We start from the raw sequence: 18282 nt of genomic DNA, 5'->3' as shown, positions 1-18282 counted from the left end.
AGCACACATTGCTATTAAAAGATTCAAGGAATCCTGTTAAATCTTAGTCCATAAAGGGCAAAGCTGAGAATCACTTCTGAAGGCGCGCGATCTCCAGTCTCCTAGATGTCACCAGTCTGTAATGGATGTCATGATGTGGGCTTGGGGCATACTTTGTAAAACTTCATCGGCCGCAGTCACTAGCCAAAGCAGAAGCTAGAAATCAGCCCAGTTGAGAGAGAAGAGCCGCTGACTGCTCTGGGCCTGCTGTACTCTCAGATGGAAAGCAGCACAGTGGAATTGTGTTTTGTGGGCCAACGAGTCAGCATTTCAAATGTTAACACTAATGGTACTGCTATGTATGTACTTGTGTACAATTATTGCAGACAATTTATGTGCCACGTATGGTGCATGTGTTGAACATGATGGCGAACAGGTTGAGACAGTCCTGTAAATCATCTTGCACATACGAAGTATGTTTTGTGAATAAATGGTTTCCACCATTCAAATGTTAACATAATTTTGACTCGCCCTATAGTTCTTTAGTAAAAAAAAAAAAAACGCCGTTGTGTTCTCCAGGTCAAAGAGGACAAAGACCATTAAGTCCATTATCAGTGTCAGGTCCTAAAGCCAGCTTCTGCTATAGGGATGAGTCAGGGCCCCTGGCATGGCTAACTGGCATATCGATGAGGGCACTATTAATGCAGGAAGAAAGATATAAACAAATTTTGGAGCAACACATGCTGCCATCTAGATGCCAGCATTTCCTGGCATGTCCCTGTACTTCCCAGCAGGACAATAGCAGAGCACATTCTGCCTGAGTTACAAGCGTGAGGCTGTGTAAGGGGAGAGTGCGGGTACAAGAGGGGCCCACCTGTGGTCCTGACTGGTCTCTGATGGAGAATGTGAGGCACATTATGAAGCGCAACATATGGCAGTGGAGGTCCTGTCCAGAAGTGCAGCTGAAGACCTGCATGATGGATGAACAGTGGAAAATGATGTTTGCTAAACGTGTGTCTTCAGTGCCTAAACCCTCAATAAGTGACGGTGATGTTACACTGGTGAGACACCGCAAAACCCAATACAATTCCAGGTTCAGATAAATGATTTTTATTTGATAAGACACCTTCTTTCCAGAAACTCCAGCAAAATAAACCAATCATGATTCCTCCATCCAGTTTAAGTGAGTTGGCAGGCTTCCTTTTAAGCCTGACCCTGGAACTGCTTCCGGTCTCCTGTCCAGAGCATTTCCGGGTTGTGTGGAAACCAGGGTAGCCTTCCCCTGGCAGCACCCTCTGGCGGTCCTCAAAGACCCAGACAGGGCTGCGTTTCCAGGTCCCATCTCTCATGCCACGCTGAGGATATCCTGATAGAGCTTAGCTTGGAGGGACACCTCCCACTCTTGTGTGCTCCCATTAAGCCCGTTCTCCTGGCTGGGCATCTGGCCTGTACGCCAGTCCTCCCTCTCTAGCACCTACAACATGAGTGTCCCAGCTTTTTGGAAGCATCTGTTTTATGCTTCAAAGTTACAAACAAAAACATTCACAAGGTGACATCAATAATGTGTTGGAGTGTTTTCAGTATAATACAGAGTGAACAAAATTCACAAATCCCTCTGTTTCTTTTCATTAGCACAGTCCATACTGTCCCAACTTTTTTGGAACTGGGGTTGTATGGAGCACCTTTCCCACGTTCAAAATGAGAGATGAGACAAACGACAAGTTTCAGTTTGCCCACAGCTCTGAGAAACTGACACTAAAGTTTGTTTGACAAATGATTTTGCAATTGTGAAACTTCCTTGTTTTCCATGCCAAACTATTTGTTTTTGGAGCATTGATCCCTAAAGCTTTGTTCACAATGTCCTGTTTAACTGCACAAAATCTGCCAATTCCATGTACACCTTTTTAAAATGTGATGTTCTGCGTGTCCATTTTCTCCCACAGAAAATCTCGCTTCATGAGACGTTGCTCTCCTAACCGCCATCCTTTCCCATTTCTTGATTCCTTCAGAAGAGGTTGAGGACAGACCGTCTCCAAGTGTCGTGGACCTTTGGCTTTCATTTCTGTCACCGATGCATCTTTAGGATTTTTCAGTCGGCAAGATTGTCCTCACAATTGACAAAGTTGGAGAACATACTGCCAGAAAATGTCTGGAGGCTCAGCACAATGGCTACATGTGCCATGAAGTGAGTGACTTCCTCCACTAGAGATCTTTATGTCAGGCATGTTCATGTTAGTGCTTCCACACGGGAATTAAATTGCCTTTCCGCTTGTGTAATTGGTTTGAATCCTCCTGGAAGTGAAATGCAATTTGCTTTAATATGGATTTTTGTAAGGTCAAATCCTGAGTTTCATGGCACATTCAGTTTTTGTGTGACTCATTTTGTTCATGACTTACTAAAAATGTCTTCCCGCATATTGAAACTTTTATAAGAACAATGCTCTCCCCATTCCAGCATGGTGTGTCTGAAGACATATCTGCTGATTCTAGTAGCACTTGACGGGTTGAGCCATGGGAGCTTCTCTTAGTTGAGAGCCATCTCTACCTGCTGTGCCACTACTACAGTGCCAAGCTCATGGAAATGATCAGCAGAGCTATTGGGAGAGCTGTGTGCGATTCTGCAGTTAATGGAATTAATTACAATAGAAAGAATTTGCTTCTTCTCTGTGTCCAGCGAGTCCTTATGTAGAATCTGCCTGGGGACACTTGGCCTAGACCGCTCGAGCTGCGACTTTGTGTTATTTGTGTGATCTTCTTTAGAACATTAGAACACTCTAGATGAGAGCAGGCCATTCAGCCCAACAAAGCCCGCCAGTCCTAACCACTCATTTCTTCCAAGAAAACATCAAGTCGAGTTTTGAAAGTCCCTAACATCTTACTGTCCACCACACTACTTGGTAGCTTATTCCAAGTGTCTATCATTCTTTGTGTAAAGGAAAACGTCCTAATGTTTCGGCAAAATTTACCCTTAACAAGTTTCCAACTGTGTCCCCGTGTTCTTCTTGTAGGAGCTCTCAGTTTTTGTAGACGGCCTGCTCTAACAAATTTACGACTGACACAAACTCCATTTCTTCCTGGCTGGTGGACTTCTTGGACTCCAACGATCTTCAGTGACTTGGATATTGTCTTGTCTCTGTCTCCTCACTTGTGCCTTTCAGTCCCCTTTTCACAGAGTTGATTGGACGGTTCGTTTTTCTTCATTCTATATCTTAGACCACAATCTGGCCCTTCCACATTCACGGGCATTTATACTCCAATAGATTGAACTAATTCTGTGACTTCTAAAACCAGCTGGCTGCACCAGTGATGATTCAAGTGTGGCATAATAAAGAAGGCGAATAACTTGCGTGATCAATTATTTTGTCTTTTACATTTGTAATTAATTTAAACCACTTTGCAGAGATCTGCGTTCACTTTGACATTAAAGAGTCTTTTTCTGGTGATCGGTGTCCAAAAAAAAATTCATATTGAATCCTCCGTGATTCAGTGTTGTGCAACAATAAAACGTGAAAACTTGCAAGGGGGTGAACGTGTTTTATAGGAGCTAAAATCTGAGTTTCCAAGTCTTTTTTCCAAATATCTCAAGAGTACTAAGTCACAAAGCAATTTTTTTAATTGCTATTGCTTTTTTTGACCAGCAGATGTCACCAAAAATGTGTTTGTAGAGCTTCAGGAAAGTGAACCATTTGTGGGAAGAGCAGCTCAAAATGACCGAACACTTCAGAAAGCTTCCTGTCATCTATTAGTGTAGGCAGCCAGAAATGGTGTACGTTATGCAGCAACTGAAGGCCATGCCTGATTATGAATTTTAATTGAGACTCACAATATAAGATTTTCTAAACTCCCTTCATTCTGAGGAATGGTGTCTGGGGTTGCCACCCTCTGTGTGGCGTTAAATCTCAATCCACTCCTAGCTGGTGTTATGAGCTGCCCACCACCACGTGAACTGCTGACTCCATCCATGTGTTTAAGAAGCACTTGAAGACTCTCTTCTTCTGGCGCCATCTTTCTAATTGCTGATGGCTAAGGAAAGATGAACGAACTTGCCGTTCTATTTGGTCATGGAGATCAATTTTGTAGGCTTGTTTCAAATCACTACCCCGCACTGTTGTTTACTTGATTATGATCAACTCTTTTGTAAGTCACTTTGAATTAATAAAACATCTGCAAAGTGAGGAAATGTAAATTCAGTCTTGTGGATGCAGGAAGCTGCAACCTAACCTGGAAACCCTGAGCACAAGGCAGGAACCAACCCTGGATGGGATGCCAGTCTGTCACTGGACCCACACCCATTCATGCTGAGTCCCCAACACACATTCATTTGAAGGGTTTGCACAGAAACTATAAATCCCTGCTTACACAGAGGTAGAACATACAGACTCCTCACGAAAGGGTTAAAACGTCCCCTTCATTTATCATATCTCACTTAGCAATGACGGTAGGCCACAGCAATGAACCATTTCAATGAAACTCTCTTATGGTGCGGCCAGGGTTGCTGGCCTGGCATACGTTTATTTAGCCTTTTTATTGTTATTTAAATCTCATTTTTCAAATTATGTTATTAATTCTGATTTTGATTTTGTTTTGTCTTTCTATATTTTGAACAGCTCTGCTCCCTCGCAGTTAGGAGACCCGGATTCGCTTCCCAGGTCCTCCCTGCGTGGAGTTTGCAAGTTCTCCCCGTGTCTGTGTGGGTTTCCTCCCACAGTCCAAAGACATGCAGGTTAGGTGGATTGGCGATCCTAAATTGTCCCTAGTGTGTGCTTGGTGTGTGTGTGTGTGCCCTGCAGTGGGCTGGTGACCTGCCCGGGGTTTGTTTCCTGCCTTGCGCCCTGTGTTGGCTGGGATTGGCTCCAGCAGACCCCCGTGACCCTGTAGTTAGGATATAGCGGGTTGGATGATGGATGGATTTCTTTACTGTTGTGTTTCTGTGTAGTGTTTGCGATGCGCCCTGCCTCCTGCATGTGGAACCTGAGGATGTGGGGCCACCTAATCATGCAAACTCCAGAATTATTTAAACTGAAACTTTACAGTGTTCATCCACCTCGGCATAGCAGTGATTGGTGCTGGTGTTTCATTTGCTTTGCTTTACCTCTGTACATGTTGTGATTCTCTGGCTTTTGGACCCTGAATTTGAATTAAGGTCTTTTTTGCCTTTTGGCTCAGATTTGGATTTGGTTGCATTAGGCTTTGCTTTTTGGGTAAGTCTGATTTATACTCTTTTTTGCCTTGCCTTTCTTTTTTGTAATCCAGTGGAATCATCCTTAAAAAGTCTTTCAACGTAAAGGAATGTACTTGGTTTGCTTTGGATCAAATGTTTCATGGTTTTTCATCTTCTCCATTTTTGTGTAGTTGTGAGGGAGCCTGCATTGATAGTTCACTGCTGCACCCACCACACAACAAACCACCTGGATTGGGACCCGAGTGCAGTGGGTGACACCTCGGCACCACACTGAACAGTCTGAGGTTTTATATGGTGGCTGGAGTGCCAATCCTGCCCCCAGCCCCCAAGTATTCCCTGTAAGTTGGAGGACCTGCTTGCAGGGCTGGATGCAGATTAACGTCATCCCCAGGAACAAAGCAAGTACAGGTTAAGGGCTTTGCTCAGAGTAGACTCACTTCTGGTGTTTACAGTTTTCAAAACCAGCAGCCTTTGTGTGGAAAAAAAATTAGACTTTGGGGTCACATATTCATTTAGGGATAGTATAGTTACTGCGCATGAAGTGGCTCGGTATGCTGCCCATATTAAAATATAGCATCTATCTTACACATACACAGTATAAAAGGGTTAATAAGTGTCAAGAACTTGTTCAAGTACATCAGCAAATAGACAAAGGTCCAGCAAACAACAAAGAACAAGAAGGTTCTGGGTGATGGTTTAAGTTTGCTGACTATCATGTACCCAGTAAGACTTACAGATGTCACACACACAGGAACTCAAGAAGTATTGGAAAGACCAAGAATATACTGAAATGAGACTTTCATTTTCGGGATGTGTAGGCTGCTTGTATTCTTTGCTAAACACCTCATGTCTTTTGAAGCAATCAGAGTAAATCTTAGCTGAATTTGCATATTCACTTATCTAGACATAGAGCCCTTTGCTTGTATTCTGTGACCATTTGCTGACAACCTCTGCCCAGGGCACTGTCCCTTAGTGGACTGCTCTAACCGCAAGAGAAAATAAAAGACGCAATGGACAAATTTCCGCCAGCCTTGTCCCTGACTCAAAGTGGTCCTAATCAGTGGCGTAGCTCGAGTTCGTGCCGCTCAGGGCTGGGCGGTGCTTCAGTTTGCCGCCCTCCAACATATCTGAATATATTAACCTGCTAGCAAAATACCCGTGCTTCGCAGCGGTGAAGTACTGCATTAAAATTTTTATTAAGAAGAAAATTAAACCTTTTTAAACTGAGGGGAAATATGGCAATAATTATTTGTTAAGGATCTCTTTGTATACCACATTGTGAGTTCGGCCCTCCGGTTGTAATATGACCAAGCTGTGCGCTGAGCTTACTCTTGAGCATGCAATGTACAGTTGGCCATGTGAACAGTAATCTTGTTTCAAATCTCACAGCTTGGATTGCTGCTGTCATAATCGGTTTGAGTTTCAATTACGACAGTATTTGTAGGACTTGTGTTGAAGAGACATTCGGCATCTGTCAGGCGTTGTAAGTATACAACCGGTTTCATTGATAACTTCACATCCAGCTTTTGAGTGTTTAAACATTCATACACATCAAAGTGTCCACTACTGAAATCGTCACCTGTGAATCTAAGATGTTTAACAGGCATTGGCGGTTATCAAAAGGTGTAAAATATTTGGCCATTTCGGTACACTTGAAAGCGACAACCGAACAATTCAGCGACAGCCATCAACTCACATGCAGATGCAGAGGTGAAGGGCTTAAGCATTTCACTCTTATCGTGCTCCTGTGTATTCTAATTATCTCCTGTACCGCCATCAGTCCACACCTTGAACCTGTCCCAGTCATTCAATACATAAGACACAATGTTCCTCCGGATATCAAGAGTGAGCCTGATATGGCCGTGCAATACGTAACACAGAGAATGGAAAAGGTAGGTGCCATCTCCGGGCATGGAAACCACTCAGTAAGTGACAGTTCTTTGATCGATGGTGATCACCTCTATAGACATGTTAATGGGGGTACGGTTGTAACGATAAAGGAAATGGGTACCTGAACAATGTAAAGTAAGTCTAAAATACCTACACAATAACTATAATTGTAATAAACAAACAATAAAACAGCGGAGAAGCCGTGGATTAAACAAAAAGGCTGTAGTTATCAGTAGGGAGACGTGAATCCCGTGGCGAAGCAAGGAAGGGAATGTAGAGACCGGAGCAACGGACGGCCTTATATAGGCAGGCAGCAAACAACGTGGGAGGCGTTGGGATGGGGGACCCAACGCTGCCTCACACGGCGACCGAGCTGCAGGCTATGGACGTATATGTACGTAAGTAGGATTCAGTTAGCGTTGGGAACCCACGTACCAAATTTCTTGAAGATGGGCCCATAAGTAGCAAAGACTGTTGAAAAGTTTGATATGGCGGCTGACAGTGGCATCATACCACCGAAATAAGTACGTACATTGGTTTCGGTTAGTGCAGGGAAGCCGCCTACCAAATTTCGAGAAGATCGGGCCATAAATAAGAAAGTTCAACATGGCGGATGTTGTTGACCGTTATGACCATTACGCGTAGAATTTCGAAATGAAACCTGCCCAACTTTTGTAAGTAAGCTGTAAGGAATGAGCCTGCCAAATTTAGGCCTTCTACCTACACGGGAAGCTGGAGAATTAGTGACGTTGGAAAGTTCAATATGGCGGCCGACAGTGGTGTCATACCAACAAAATAAGTACGTACATTGGTTTCCGTTAAAAGTTCAATATTGCGGCCGACAGTGGCATCATACCACCGAAATAAGTACCACATTTCAGTCTTCTACCTACACAGGAAGTTGGAGAATTAATGATGTTGGAAAGTTCAATATGGCGGCTAACAGTGGCATCATACCACCGAAATAAGTATGTACATTGGTTTTGGTTAGCACAGGGAAGCCGCCTACCAAATTTCGTGAAGATGGGGCCATGAATAAGAAAGTTCAATATGGCGGACGTTGTTGACCGTTATAACCATTACGCGTAGAATTTCGAAATGAAACCCGCTTAACTTTTGTAAGTAAGCTGTAAGGAATGGGCATGCCAAATTTCAGCCTTCTACCTACCGGGAAGTTGGAGAATTAGTGACATTTGGAAAATTCAATATGGCGGCCGACAGTGGCGTCATACCACTGAAATAAGTACGTACATCGGTTTCGGTTAACGCAGGGAAGCCGCCTACCAAATTTCGTGAAGATGGGGCCATAAATAAGAAAGTTCAACATGGCGGACGTTGTCAACCGCTATCGACCGTTATGACCGTTACGTGTAGAATTTCGAAATGAAACCTGCTTAACTTTTGTAAGTAAGCTGTAAGAAATAAGCCTGCCAAACGTAAAAAACTGTAATACATTTTATTTATATAGCGCCTTTCCCATGCTCAAGGCACTTAATAAACAACTAATTTACGATTTATTATTTTGTTTCGTTATCAGTTCGAATTTGTTTTTGCTCTGCGCAGAAAACATCCCCACCTATCACTTGTACACTACACTGGTTCTGGTTTTTTGCAGTGTAATTATATTAGTTTTTTACGATTGCTTAGGCACGATTTTAAAAACAAGGCTCATTTTGTCAAAACCCTACACACAATTCACACATCTACACACACAAGTAGCAGAATATCTTAGATCTTTTGCAAAATGAAACATTTAATTCAAAACTGTACAATAATTTACCAAAAGCCCATTTTGGTACCCTATGGCGCACACATGGTTCATACAGTCGGATTCTGTTTGAACCAATTACACACTGCTGTGCTCAATCTGAAACACTTGTAACATTTCTACCTTTCTAATGATATAGTCTTAGTTTGATTTTTTTCTCTTTTTTGAGATATTGATAAAGAACATGAATATATTGACCAAACACAACACATGAGACAAGTACTGCACCTTAATGAACATATTTATTTCTTTTCATGTACTCAAGTCAGTCAATACTGAACATTTGAATGAAACATTCCTACGTAACAAAACATTTTTCCAGTTTCCATATGGTATTACTAAACATACCATTGTACTGTAAGCTTACAATAATACTGTAACAAATTACATATCCAGTTCAGTGCAGAATAAAAATAAAAACCTAAACATCTCTCCGCCTAGCTGGATCTGGCCACAGGGCCTCGTCAACGTCACAGCCTATATTTTCATTTGCAAGGCAACGTGGAAAGAATCTTTTGGAGTGACGAATCCACCCTTGTATGGATGCTGCGTCAATTTGATCACATGCTTCCTCCATAGCTTGAATGAGGGCCATCTGGACATAGGGCCGGAGATCATAAACCTTCCACCGCCATGCTGAAAAGAACTCTTTGATGGGGTTTAGGAAGGGGGAGTATGGTGGAAGGTAGTGAACTGTAAATTGTGGGTGTTGATGAAACCAGTTTTGGACCTGGGTGGAACGATGGAAAGCCACATTGTCCCAGACGACAATGTATTGCATCTGGTCCCTTTGGTTTGCTGCTGTGATAATATTGTGTAATCGGTCTAAAAATGTAAGAATGAGGTCAGTGTTGTAAGGACCCAAGTTGGCATGGCGGTGAAGGACCCCATTCTGTGTAATGGCAGCACAAAGGGTAATGTTACCCCCACGTTGCCCTGGTACATTGACAATAGCCCTGTGGCCAAGGATGTTTCTTCCCTTCTTCTCACTGTTGTCAGGTTAAATCCAGCTTCATCAATGTATATAAACTCATGCGGGACTTCTTCCGCATCCATTCGCAAAACTCTCTGAAATACAGCAAAATATCACATTGCGTTATCAATATACTGTAGGTCTGCTATACAGTAAAATTACATGTACTGTAAAAAGGTTATGTGTGCAGTACACAATACTACAGTCAGTGAACAAAACATACCGCCACATATTCATGCCGCAGGACTTTCACCCTGTTTGAATTTCTTTCAAATGGCACTTTATACAATTGTTTCATCACAACTTGATGTTTTTTAAGGATACGGCCTATTGTTGACAGAGAGACCTGTAGGACATTATTGAAAATTTGGTGATCATTGACAATATGGGCTTGAATTTCTCGAAGTCTGATTGCATTATTGGCCAAAACGAGGTTTATGATCTCTCTTTCTTGCTCCTGTGTGAATATAGGGCGCCTCCCTCCTTGGTGTTCTCGACGTTCAATCCTATGTTGGGCAAACAAAATACATGTAGCTTACTGTAAAAGGAAACATGAATACATACCAAAACGGTTGATATAGTACATGCAGTAAGCTATGGATTTTCTGTTGACAGAAGTTTCTCACCTGTGCTCTTGACGAAATGTCCGAACTATTGATGCCACTGTGTTCCTGCTTAGGTTAGGCTGTACTCTCAGTCCAGCCTCCCTCAGTGTTAGTCCGTGGTTTATTACATGGTCCACAATTGTAGCACGAATTTCGTTACACAGATTTGGTTGTCTTCTTCTTTATGCATGTCCTACCCCTCCTCTAGGTCTTCCTCTCCCTCTTCCTCTTCCTCCACCTTGTTCTCTCCAGATTCCCCCTCTCATCCGTACTCTTCCTCTTCTTCCGACACTGTCCATTTTTGTTGAAGACAGGTGAACTTGCCTGTTGCCTTTTTATAGTGTTTGCACACCTGATGACTGCGTTGAACCAATTGGTTGGTCGGTGCGGTAATTTGACAGTCAGTGCTTTGGTATTGCAAGGAAGTGACTTCATGATAGATTTTTGTGTGTAATGTATGTTAAGTGTGTTTAGTGTTTTGCAAATGACTGTGTGTTATGTTTTGCAAAAAGTGTGAAGCTGAAAATGTGCTTACAGTTGTGCAAATCTAGGCCGGTGTTTTGCTCCTTGAGTATGAGGATTTGTTAATTGTGAGAAAGTTTTAATTTTAGTGTCTAAGCAATTGAAAAAAACTGTAATATATTTTCAATTTATTTCTACCACAAGTGGACATTTTGAGCTTTTGTTGTTTAAAACTCTATACCCCAATTCTTAGGGCCGGTACAGGCTTGAAGCCTCCCTTTTGAATTTGGGGCTAGGCTGCTGTGTGCGAAGCCAATCCAAAGGGCCCAGATATGAAATAAGGTCAGGTATGATAAATGCAGAAAACGCTTGCTTCTTGTAGTATGTGCAATTGTCTGTGTCCACTAGGGGGCGATTGCTCCCTGGGAGTGAGTTCTTTTGTGATTGCGGCGTGTTACTTAACCCGACTCTACTGTATATAGATACAACATAAAAAAAAAACCCTCCCTAGTGATAAGGCGGTAAGAAATAACTTAGCTTCGTTTAATGTCGGCTTACACTGCAGATATCACAAAGACAAATGAAGCAAGTGGCAAGACCCGGTCGGGAGTGGGGGCCCAAAGAGTGAATTCTGTCGGCGTCGTCAATGCAGATGTGGAAGGCATTGTGAGGAACAGCTGGTGACGTCCTGCATCCGTTTGTTGGCTTCAAAGCTGGGAATGTTCCAAGGCTTTATACTGTTTCACCACATCCAGATCCCCCTCAGCCAAGCATCAGTTGGCCCTGCAGTGTCCTCTATACTCCTGGAAGCGTACACTTATGTCCAACTTCAACTTTCTAATATCAGAAAATAAGAAATCTGACAAACAAGAGGAGACCATTCAGTCCATTAGTCTCATTTGCTTAGCTGATAGCTAATATGTCCCATGCTCTGATAATATGTCCCAGACTGACAGGTCATCTTCTTCTTCTTTCAGCTGCTCCCGTTTGAGGTTGCCACAGCGGATCATCTTCTTCCATATCTTTCTGACGCCTGCATCTTACTCTGTTACACCCACCATCTGCTTGTCCTCTCTCACCACATCCATAAACCTTTGCTTAGGCCCCACGTTTACTAAAATGAGAACTGCTTGTTGTTGGCGTTGTTGTTTTTTAATCACATGTTTGCATTTCTGGTTCAAGCTTTTTCAAGTCAGGGCCATGCAGTGTATGCCAGGGAAGAAGTACAAAACATCCAGTTTGCTCCCTTAAGTAGAGCCATGGTATAATGAAATAAAAAAAGATTTAGATTCATACCATTAATGCACCATTCACAGGTCGTTGCACTACATCTTGATTTTTACCCGCCATTGAGGAGGTCCGTGAGAAATTTGAAAAAAAAAAAAACCAAAAACGGTGCTTCTGACAATTCGTGGAAGAGAAGTTAGCAGTATGAGTGGAGTGGCATCAAATCTGAAAAGGAGTGGAATAAACAGGCTCATATTGCAGAGAGTCATTGTTTAAATTGTTTGATTAGGAAATACCTGGCTACATGGTAGTTAGTGCTACTACCGGATGTGCAGTGTGCAGGTTGAGCCATGCAGAGTTTTTAGATGACGCGTTTTGCCCGTATTATTGTGGTTTGTCATTTTTCACTTCAAAGCGTGTTCAGTTCTACACTTGAGGTGTTGCCGTTTCCTTTCAGTTCGTTCATAGCCAATAGATTTTAATGTCAAGTTGGCTACAGAAGGGTGGCTGCACAAGACTAAGCTCTGAACACTAGGACCATCAGATGGTGTTGCAGTACCCCAAACCCTAGGCACAACCTCAAAGACCCAAATACAGTACAAAATACCCTGCACAAAGGCTTTAAACAAGGCATGAACCTGCTACAAAACAATTCTCCTCTTCTCTTTCTCCCTTCCACACTGCCCAAGCAAGCCTCCGGACTCCAGCTTGTCTGGATGAGGTCGAGTAGTCTCTTTTATCTTGGACCAGGGTGTACTGTAGGTGCTAGGGCATAGCTCGATTAAATTACATCCAGGTCAATCAGAAGTCTCACAAAGTAGGGATTAAGAATCCCATCAGCTCCCACTGGCAGCCCCCACAGAACCCAACAGGGCTGCCTCACAGGACTACAGCTCCCAGCATGCTCAAGTAGGTGTCTGCGTGGGAATCCTTACCCAGGGAGGCTGCCACCTAGCGTATTGGAGAAGAAAATATTCATTTGTGGTCATTTACTCCAATCCTTCAATTGCACGGGTTTGCCACTCCATGTGTGCCGTCCATTACAACAGCTATGTGCCAGCTCTTCTGTGGCAGAATAGTGACCTTATGCCTTACTGCACCACGCTACCTTCCTGGGATAAAATTAACAGAATTAAGTATCACAACAGTAAAATTGCTTGCCGGCAGTGTCAACAGGTGAAGTGTGCATGAATTTACTGAGGCTTGGACCTGTAATCAGAATCTTAAGTTTAATATGTCACATTGCTCTGTACAAAAAATATTTTATAAATCCACTCACATGTACAGCTAACATAAGACCAGATTTAGCACCCAGGAGTTCACCACATAACAACTGCGAGGTAAGCTTTTTAAGACAACACAAGTTAAGGACAAACTGCGAAATGGGCATTGTACTATTTCTGTGTGTCAGAGTCAGCATGACATTGGATCTTCTTTTCCTTGGTTGGAATGGCATGATTTACCTAAGTGGGGTCCTGCACATGGAGAAAGGGTATAAAACCTTGGAACATTGCCCGGCACACCTTTTGAAGCCAATGGATGGATGGAAGATTACGTCATTGAATCCGGAAAATCCTTCCAACGCAGTGATAAAAATGGCAGATTCCACACAAGGTGTTGTCATGGCTTCCTTGTCTGTTATGCCGCGTGACCCGTTATTAAAGAAAGCTAAGTTATTTCTCCTGTGTGATTTCTTACCGCCGTATCACTAAGGGAGGGGTATCACCTTTTTATATTATATCTATATAGTTTCAGGTTATGTAACATGCCGCAGTTACAAAAGAACTTATTCCAACCAGGGAGCTAGCGCCCCCTGCTGGATAGAGGACCCCACAGATTTCATAGCAGGTACTCACTGCTCTTGAACCAGAGAGTGCCGTTGGTGTTTTATTTTTTACCCTGATGCTTTTGTTCGCTCACCATCGCTGCTATCAAATAACCACAACACCAAAGCATGCCTTCCTGTTTGCATCAACTGCACAGCATTCTGGGTAATACCATTAAACTGGTAGGCTCATGTATTACACATGGGCCACATAGAAGTCCATACTGAAAGACATTACCTTTAAGACACAAATATGCTGCCACATTTCCAGTTTCATTTTGTATGCATGTTTTGTGTTTAGCATGCCAGTAAAATAGTTTTACTAAATCCACAGCAGAAGACGAATTTCATCCATATATCATACTTCATAGCAGTTGATCTGTCGTGCATACCATTCACTTCTAGGGTCAGCATTATATACTCACGCAATGGGTTATTGGGCTGTCCCATCCAACTTTCGCTGCTACACTACTGGCCTTGCAATGCATCATGGGCCACAGTGGAGAAAAAAAAAAAAAAAGTTTGTCTAAGCAGACCGCATAGAGAATATTACATGAAGGTCAGGCAAATCTGCTGTGAAAAACATTTTGGCAAATTTTGCTGATTAAGACTAGCAGGCTGCCGAGTCGTGAAGATAAACCTTAAAAAAGGACACACAAGTAAACTCACGACTGCCCTAAAGAAAAAACGATTAGAGAAAAACAAAAATATTTTAAAATAAATTATCAAGTAAATGTAAAGTGACACCACGGATTGGTAAATAAAGGTGCTGGAGAAGTTTGTCAGAGTGATGCCATAGGGGAACCATTTTTAGTTCCCACATGAAGGTTCCAGAAAGAACCTTTTATTTATTTAGTTCTGTAACAGGCTCTGTAATATCCATGAACAGGCAGATTTCTGAATTACCAATGGATTCCTGATTTTAAAAGGACGCTTGCTTCATACAATAACTCGGGCTAAGTTCAGGTTTTCTTACTCTGTTAGTGCTCTGCTAGGTAGCCTATCATAGATTGAAGATTTCAGTTTTTTAGTAGATATTAAGAGGTTTTTCAAAGCACAAAAAAATAACTTCATATGCAAAGAAACCTTTCCAAAATGAAATGGTTATCTGACAAGCAATAGTTCTACAAGGGAGTACACAACCCAGTAAAGAACCATACAGTGCTATTAAAGAACCAGGATTTTAAAGAGTGTAGTTGGACACTAACAGATCAGGAAGACTTGAACTTCATCGGAGTTACTCTGTGCAGCAAGAGTCCTTTTAACATCAGAAGCCCATTGATATTTCACAAATATGTTGTCATTTGTTCATATATTTATGGAACCTATTACAGATCAGTCCAGACCCAAAATGAGTCTTCGGGAGGGGTGCCAGTGCGAGGCGGACTTCGCCCAGGTTCCACAGTTCTCTCCCGGGCACGGCATGCCCGGCCTTGGCCCCTCCGGACATCCGGGTGTAAGATGTTGGAAAAATTTCTAAGTCCAGACCCAAAACGAGCCTTCGGGAGGGGTGCCAGCACGAGGCCGATTTTGCCCAGGCTCCACGGTTTTAAGAAGAAAGGGTTTCTTACTAGAAACTTCACGTGGAGGGTTCTTTTGGGAAGCAATGCTTATGGCATTTCACTGAAGAACCACTTTGGCATCGTTATTTTTAAGGAAGGGAGCTTTGTGTCAATGGTGGAAAAGTGTGACAACTTGTGGTGCCATCCTGGCATCGTGGGTTTCAAGGCAGGAAACAGCCCAGGAGAAGGGGTCAAGGGGTCAGGCCAATGGAGGGCACAGTCACTCTCTGGAACAGATTTGCAGGACTACGGGAAGTGGAAAGAAAACCCATTCAAGACATGAGCCCAGAATCAGGAATTGACCCCAGGGTACTAAATCTGGGGGACAGCAGTAATAACTGTAATATATATATATATATATCAGAAAGCATTTGATAAGGTGCCACATGAGAGGTTGGGCATCAAGTTAAAAGAGGTGGGAGTTCAGGGTGATGTTTTTAGATGGGTGCAGAATTGGCTCAGACACAGGAAGCAGAGGGTGATGGTGCGAGGAACCTCATCAGAACTGGCCGATGTTAAGAGTGGTGTTCCACAGGGGTCAGTGCTAGGGCCGCTGCTATTTTTAATATATATAAATGATTTAGATAGGAATATAAGTAACAAGCTGGTTAAGTTTGCAGATGATACCAAGATAGGTGGATTAGCAGATAATTTGGAATCCGTTATATCATTACAGAAGGATTTGGATAGCATACAGGCTTGGGCAGATTTGTGGCAGATGAAATTTAATGTCAGTAAATGTAAAGTATTACACATAGGAAGTAAAAATATTAGGTTTGAATACACAATGGACGGTCGAAAAATCGAGAGTACACCTTATGAGAAGGATTTAGGAGTCATAGTGGACTCCAAGCTATCAACTTCCCAACAGTGTTCAGAAGCCATTAAGAAGGCTAACAGAATGTCAGGTTATATAGCACGATCTGTGGAGTACAAGTCCAAGGAGGTTATGCTCAACCTTTATAATGAACTGGTGAGGCCTCATCTGGCATACTGTGTGGAGTTTTGGTCTCCAGGCTACAAAAAGGACATAGCAGCACTAGAAAAGGTCCAGAGAAGAGCAACAGGGCTGATTCCAGGTCTACAGGGGTTGAATTATGAGGAAAGATTAAAAGAGCTGAGCCTTTACAGTTTAAGCAAAAGAAGATTAAGAGGTGACATGATTGAATTGTTTAAAATTATGAAGGGAATTAGTCAAGTGGATCGAGACTTGTATTTTAAAATGAGTTCATCAAGTACACGGGGACACAGTTGGAAACTTGATAAGGGTAAATTTCGCACAAACATTAGGAAGTTTTTCTTTACACAAAGAACGATAGACACTTGGAATAAGCTACCAAGTAGTGTGGTAGACAGTAAGACGTTAGGGACTTTCAAAACTCGACTTGATGTTTTCTTGGAGGAAACAAGTGGATAGGACTGGCGAGCTTTGTTGGGCTGGATGGCCTGTTCTCGTCTAGATTGTTCTAATTCTAATATATATATATATATATATATATATATATATATATATATATATATATATATATATATATATATATATATATATATATATTTTTTGTGTGGGTCTGATTCACCCCAATTCATTATCTCAACTCACCTTTATGGCCTCTTGGGATGGCGGTGGCTTTTATGTCTGGAACCATTCCTTGACGGGATATCAGACCATCTTAGTAAAAAGACATGTTTAAAAATACCGCAATAAATCCATTCCAGCTTTTGTGCTGCTGTCTCCCTGTTTGCTGTCTTTTTCTTTTTGTCCTTTTGTTAGCTGCATGCCACACACAATTGTCTTTCCTATTTGCAGTGCTCAGCTCGGCCCGACTGCAGATTCCACGACTAATTATCCGCTGTCAAGGGGCTCCTAATCTCAGAGGAGGCGCCCACGCTCGCGTCCTGCCTTCCCCTCGCCTATTTCTGGTTTTGCCCTTTTGATGTGCTGATTTGCTCGTTTTGCGCCCTTTAATTACTCTTTTTCTACACGCGGGTATTCTCGACAAGTTCTTTGATCCCTGCACATGTAACGATGTTAACTGGGTTGTAAATGGATTTAAGGAAGGCGCCATATAAGGTGTTTAAAAACTCGCAGCCGATTCATAAAAACTGAACGCGATGTTTACATCCCCACACTTCATCTGGTATCTCATTGCCGGGTAACAATGAGTGTATTTATAGCTTTAATTAATATACCTGTTCACACACGTGGAATTTCGAAAATGAAACAGTGAATGATCGAGAAGGATGGAAACCCCTACAACACTTAAATGGTCTCTGCTCAGCTGCATCTGAGCAGTCAGACAATGAAATGTGGCCATGTGAGACCCCCAGAGTCGTGCCCACGGCATACTATGATCCTAAACGAACCCCCACCAAGGTGAAAATGCGGATTGTCTCTGGACTGGGGCGTCGGCGGCGGCGGCGGCTGCTAAAGCCACTGAACTTATTGTGCAGGCTGTCTGACCTTCGGAAGCGGCAGCAGAGGTCGACCGGGAAGCCCTCTTTAAATGCGAATCTTTATAGATAACGGGAATGAGAAAACGGGCCGCGGAGCTGTGCGTGTGTGTGTGTTTTGTGAGGGCCACCTGTATCTGTGTGATTCTGTGAATTAGGACTACAGCAGCGGTCTTTCGAGTGGACGGGTTGGCGTACCAGAGAAGGGCAGGGCGAATTGGAAGGAGCGACTGCGTGACCAAATACCGGGGGCTCCGCTAGCTGATGTGGGGGAAATAGTGGGGAGCAAGACGCGTTAGCGTATCTCGGAATGGCTGTTATAAAGGTTGTACTTTCAAAAGAGATTCACTTAAATCCT

General features: G+C 42.8%; 1 protein-coding gene across 1 annotated transcript in view; it reads right to left on the bottom strand.

Moving 5' to 3' along the window:
* Positions 1 to 9330: 9330 nt before the first annotated feature.
* Positions 9331 to 18282, bottom strand: part of LOC120538250 — an 18563-nt gene continuing 9611 nt past the window's right edge. The window contains exons 2-4 of the mRNA XM_039767702.1: positions 10419 to 10574; positions 10016 to 10298; positions 9331 to 9887 (exon numbers count right to left, since the gene is read on the bottom strand). Coding sequence (XP_039623636.1) covers positions 9645 to 9887; positions 10016 to 10298; positions 10419 to 10574 — 682 coding nt within the window. The 3' untranslated portion in view covers positions 9331 to 9644. The remainder of the gene's footprint in view (positions 9888 to 10015; positions 10299 to 10418; positions 10575 to 18282) is intronic.

The sequence above is a fragment of the Polypterus senegalus genome, chromosome 10, assembly GCF_016835505.1.
Source record: "Polypterus senegalus isolate Bchr_013 chromosome 10, ASM1683550v1, whole genome shotgun sequence".
Lineage (NCBI taxonomy): Eukaryota > Metazoa > Chordata > Cladistia > Polypteriformes > Polypteridae > Polypterus > Polypterus senegalus.
Note: the sequence above shows the minus strand (reverse complement) of the source record. Positions and strands in the feature narration are given on the sequence as shown.